Below are 5,897 nucleotides of genomic sequence, written 5' to 3' on the forward strand. Positions count from 1 at the left end.
AGAAATGAAGTGATATTGAAGACAGATTTATACTATTGGTATAAAATACCTGTAACTGAAATTATAATCTACTCCATGTGTTTCCCTATACAGTGGTTTGTAGTCCTGGGACTTTCAGTCCTGATATTGATGTTACTTGTCAGACCTGCGTTTCCATCCATCTCTATGGAGCTAAATCTTGCCCGTAAACTTCAAACAAAAATCAGCAATATGAAGACTAGAGGTGAAAGCCCTGTTACTTGCTTGTGGACGTGGGGGACTCAAGATGATTTATTCATATCCCAGAGCACCATAGAAGCATCATAGATGGCTCTACTAAGTAAGACCAGTAAGACCAAAACCCTGGAAAAAATGCATTTTAGAAACTTTAAAACATAGTTGACATGGCGTATCTAAGAAGTCATTTAGTCCAGTATTTCCAGTGTACAAAGAAAAGTGTAAGTATTAGTAGATGATTTTTAATGAAAATATGTTTTGTTGTTTACAAACAGAATCTAACTATTGCTTTGTACCTAACACTATATTATGGTCAAGAAGAATAGCAAAGTATAATAAAAAATCTTTTTTCTATATATTAATTTGTTTTAAATCACTCTTACATGATAAAGGCATATATCATCTATTTATGTTTGTAAATAGAACCAAAGAAAGTTATTTCTTTTGATCCTTGTGCTTTTAGAGTTTTTTTCCCCCCAGTAATTAAATAGACTTTATTTTTGCCGTAGGTTTTAGATTTACAGAATAATTGAGTTCCATATACCTACCCCAATTGTAGGAGCTCTGGTAGCATAATGCCTAAGGCACTTGACTGCTAACCAGAAGGCTGGCGGTTCAAACCCACTAGCCACTTCTCGGAAGGAAGATAGGACAATCTACTTCTGTAGTGATTGTTGTTGTTGTTGTTGTTGTTATGTGCCACTGAGTCGGACCCGACTCATAGCGACCCCTCCTTGGGTTGCCAAGGCAGTATCACTACGGAAACCCAAGGAGGGGTAGCTATGAGTCAGGGTTGACTTGATAGCACATAACAGCCACAACAACACCCCAATCCTACACCCTTATTTCCACCCCTTTCCAACATACACACAGAGTTTTCCCTATTACTAGCATCTTATATTAGTGTGGTACATGTGTTACAATTAATGAACCAATGTCAGTATATTATTATTAACTATAATCTGTAGTTTACATTAGATTAATTCTTGTGTTGTATAGTTCTTTGGGTTTGAACAAATGCATAATGACATATATCCACCATTACAGTCTCTTATCAAGGAGTAAATATTGTCTTTTGTGATTTTTCCTCATAAACAACCAGTTTTTTTAATGCAAAAAGTATGAAATCTTAAATTCATATGTGTGTATTTATATCTTCATCTAAAACCTCAACACCTTTGTAAAAGAATTATAACTTTGTGAATATACATATTTTTGAACATCTTTCATAAGCATTTGTTACTAATCCTCATACATTATAATAATGCTGATAGTTATTCTGATGTAATTAACCCATGGTAGATTTTTCTCAAGAAACATCTTTTGTATACTTCATTTTAATGATTTAACATCTTTGCAAAGGTTTCTACCAGTCACCTTGGGTGAAAGCATTTTAAAAAACAATTATTCATGCTTTCTGATCCAAATCTATACTATAATCAAAACATAATGGAAGAGATGGAAAACTCTTCAGATTCACTGAGCCCTTTAAACCAAGGCTGGGAAAAAAAATAAAGGCAATAGTCGTTTTGGGATAAATTTGGGGTTTTGTTTTATTTTTTACTTTTTTTTTTAATCTGCTTTTCCTTGTTTTAAAAAAAAAACATACCGTATGGTTTTCTCCTGTGTATGTGTGTGTAGGTAAGAACAGGAAATTAGAAAATACAATATTTTCATGGGCTCTTGAAACAAAGCAGTTTTAATTGGAAAGTGCGTTTTAGGCAAATAAGATTTTTTTTTTATATGTTAAAACAAAATACAAATTTTAACCAACCCCAATATAGAGATTTGGAGGACAGCTACCTGGCCAACTGACTGGAAGAGATCCATATTTGTGCCCATTCCAAAGAAAGGGGATCCCACAGAATGTAGAAATTATAGAACAATATCATTAATATCACATGCAAGTAAGATATTACTGAAGAGAGTTCAGAAACGTTTGCAGCAGTATATTGATAGAGAACTTCCAGAGGTTCAAGCTGGATTCAGAAGAGGATGTGGAACAAGGGATATCATAGCTGTTGTCAGATGGATCTTGGCTCAAGGCAAAGAATACCAGAAGGATGTTTACTTGTGTTTTATTGACTATGCAAAGGCATTTGATTGTGTGGATCATGACAAATTATGGATAACATTGAGAAGAATGGGAATCCCTGAGCACTTGATTGTACTCATGAGGAATCTGTACCTTGACCAGGAGGCTGTCGTTCGAACAGAACAAGGGGACACTACATGGTTTAAAATCAAGAAGGGAGTGCGTCAGGGTTGTATTCTGTCTCCACACTTATTCAATCTATATGCTGAGCAAATAATCCGAGAAGCTGGACTATATGAAGAAAAACGTGGTATCAGGATTGGAGGAAGAATCATTAACAACCTGAGATATGCAGATGATACAACTTTGCTTGCTGAAAGTGAGGATGACTTAAGGCACCTACTGATGAAGGTTGAAGAATACAGTCTGCAGTATGGATTACATCTCAACATAAAGAAAACAAAAATCCTCACAACTGGACCAATGAGCAGCATCACAATAAATGGAGAGAAGATTGAGGTTGTCAAGGAATTCACGTTGCTTGGTTCTACAATCGATGCCAACGGAAGCAGCAGTCAGGACATTAGACGACGTGTAGCATTGGGGAAGTCAACTGCGAAGGAACTGTTTCAAGTGCTGAGGAGGAAGGATATCTCCTTGAGGACTAAGGTGTGCCTGACACAAGCCATGATATTTCCAATCGCCTGGTATGCATGTGAGAGCTGGACAATGAATAGGGAAGACCGAAGAAGAGTTGATGCTTTTGAGTTGTGGTGCTGGCGAAGAATGCTGAAAGTACCGTGGACTGCTAAAAGAACTAATAGATCTGTCCTGGAGGAAGTGCAGCCAGAATGCTCCTTGGAAGCAAGAATGGCCAGACTTCGTCTCGCCTATTTTGGTCATGTTGTAAGAAGGGACCATTCCCTGGAGAAGGATGTCATGCTTGGTAGGGTGGAGGGTCGACGAAAGAGGGGGAGGCCTTCAGGGAGATGGATTGATACAGTGGCTGTGATGATGGGCTCGAGTATAGCAATGGATTGTGGGGCTGGCGCGGGATCGGGCAGTGTTTCGTTCTGCTGTGCATGGGGTCGCTATAAGTCGGAAACGACTCGACGGCACTTAACAACAACAACAACAATATGGGAAAACTGACAGTGTAAGTCAGAGTGAGCTAGGGAGGGCATTGAGTATAAGATTGCCCCCAGCCCCTTTCTGATGTTAGATCAGTTCTACTTTGACTTTTCTTCGCCCCCCCCCCCTTAGAAGATCCTGTAGAATGTAGGCTCTGCTTAAGTGTGATTGTGAATTTCTTTTCTCACCCAAGCCAAGAAGATATTTTTCTCCTTTCATATTTTGTTTTTCACCCTCCAGTTTCCTTTTACTCTTTAGATTGCTGCCATATTTACATCTTAACTGTACTCAGCCCTGGCAAGCTTCCCTTACCCCACAGCCTGTGCATCTACTAAGTGTTTCTCAGGGCCCTTCTTGCCTTCTTCCTCCTTGTATGTTTCATAAACTTCTTTAGTCTTTCAGAAGGAAGATCATAGGTAAACTGACAGGTTAGTATGATTCCCTTTAGCTCCATGAGTGGAAGTAAAGCTTGATGATGACAAGCTTTTTTCAAGAAAAAATATTTTTAAGTTACAATAATAGAGGAAAATACTTGTATCGCTGCTAGGCTGTACAGATGTTAGAAGCCTGGAGTGGAAACTATTTTCTGGATCTCACAGGCCTATTAGGTTACCAGTTACCCTTTCCTTAGAATTGAAATTTAAGTAGTCAAGGAAAGAACTTTGGTATTTCTCACTGAGTCCTAGAGTTGCAGCTTTCGGGAAGTAATTTAACTTCAGATAGCTGTGGCACAATAGTGGATTATGTAGATCTGAAGGCCCCTGAGGCTGCAGAACATGATTGGTGACAAAGGACCTTTCAGAGTGACAGTCATTTATTATGAAGACTGGTAGAAATGGGCTCAGCCATGAGGTGGCGTTTGGATAAGCTGTCACTTCTGGGTCATTCAGAGAAATGCAATGCTATCTGGCATCAAACTCTGGAAGAAAATAAGAAGCAATGAAAGTGTTTGGAAGACAGAGAAGATAAGAAAACAGGAAGCAAAAAGGAGAAAACGGTGGGTCTAACCACCAACCACAGCCTGGGGGAGGTTACAGACAACACAGAGAAGAGGAAGCACACCTGAGTCCAACTGAGACTGGAGCCTTTTTTCAGTAGATATCGATCACATGGCTTTGACCGAGCAGCTCCAATTTAGGCTCCTGGGCCCTTCCTCATCCCTGAGGAAGTTTCCTGGAATGGGGCCCACTTGATAAGAAGACAATCAAAGTTTAAAATTCAAAGGAAAGACAAACTGAGGCCAGAGGTGTGAGTGTGTCTCCCTTTTAGGGTCTACTTCTGAGCTTAATATCAGGGGGTTTGTTCAAGCATCTTCCAAGGCATCCCTTGAATGACAGAAAGCAAGTGAGTAAGACATCTGCAGTCTGCATTAGAAGGACCCTGGCTTTCCAGTGCTAGTCCTGCTTCATTATTCTCTAGTATATCTTTAGTGAAGACTGCTTTCTCATCCTGCTATGAGAAAACTAATACTAGCTTCACCTCTCTTCCAATGTAACTTTATGTAATCACATAATTTATAGAAAAGAACTTTATAAACCATAAAACCACCATATTGAGGCATTGTATTACCTTGTGGGATCTGTGATACATAGGAAGTGATTCCACAGAGCCAGGAAATGCACAGTTTTCACCATAATTTGTATATATTCATTCAACAAACAAGCTTTTATTTAATATAGTTATGATTTTTTAGAGAGCTCTAGTGGCGTAGTGCCTAAGGCATTTGACTGCTAACGAGAAGACTGGTGGTTCAAACCCACCGGTTACTCCTTGGAAGAAAGGTTGGGTAATCTACTTCCGTAGTGATAACACCTCAGAAACCCACTGGCACAGTAATTAAGCACTCAGTTGCTAAATAGAAGGTCAGTGGTTCAAACTTACCAGACCTTCCACAAGAGAAAGATGTGGCAGTACCCTATGGGGCAGTTCTATTCTGTCCCTAACGTTGCTATGAGTCTGAAGCAATTTGATAACAGTGGGTTATGGGTTACTATCCTCAGTATTCTCAAGGCCTCTGCTTCCAGGGAGGGAAGGGTACAGATTAATATATGAGATAGATAAGCACAGTACTGTTTGTTAAGTGCCATTGTGACTTAGATACCATTTTAGGCCCCTCTGCCCCTCTGAAATCTAGGTGTTAGACTTGAGGGAAGATTTCAGAAGGTAGATGGAGGAAGGGCTTACACTGCAACCATATACTCATAAAAAGTTTCAAATGGAAAAGTAAATATTACTCTTTTTTTAACCTATTTTTGTGAAATACAATGCAAAGTGCACTAACCAAAAAAAGTATGTTGTTAGACATCGTTGAGCGACCCTGTGGTCAACAGGACAAAACACTGCCCAGTCATGTGCCATCCTCACAATCCTTGCTACACTTGAGCCTATGGTTGCAGCCCCTGCGTCAATCCATCTTGCTGAGAGTCTTCCCCTTTTTCACTGACCGCCTACTTCACTACGCATGATAATCCTTTTGCAAGGAATGGTCCCTTCTTTTTTTTTTTTTTTATTAGGA

General features: G+C 39.3%; 1 protein-coding gene across 1 annotated transcript in view; it reads left to right on the forward strand.

Moving 5' to 3' along the window:
- Nucleotides 1–188, forward strand: part of ZPBP2 (zona pellucida binding protein 2) — a 9,984-nt gene extending 9,796 nt beyond the window's left edge. Inside the window, exon 8 of the mRNA XM_042781123.1 lies at nt 94–188. Within this exon, the coding sequence (XP_042637057.1) occupies nt 94–188 (95 nt within the window). The remainder of the gene's footprint in view (nt 1–93) is intronic.
- Nucleotides 189–5,897: the final 5,709 nt, after the last annotated feature.

This window comes from Orycteropus afer, unplaced genomic scaffold (genome assembly GCF_000298275.1).
Source record: "Orycteropus afer afer isolate SDZICR_OR568_19922 unplaced genomic scaffold, OryAfe1.0 scaffold00085, whole genome shotgun sequence".
NCBI lineage: Eukaryota > Metazoa > Chordata > Mammalia > Tubulidentata > Orycteropodidae > Orycteropus > Orycteropus afer.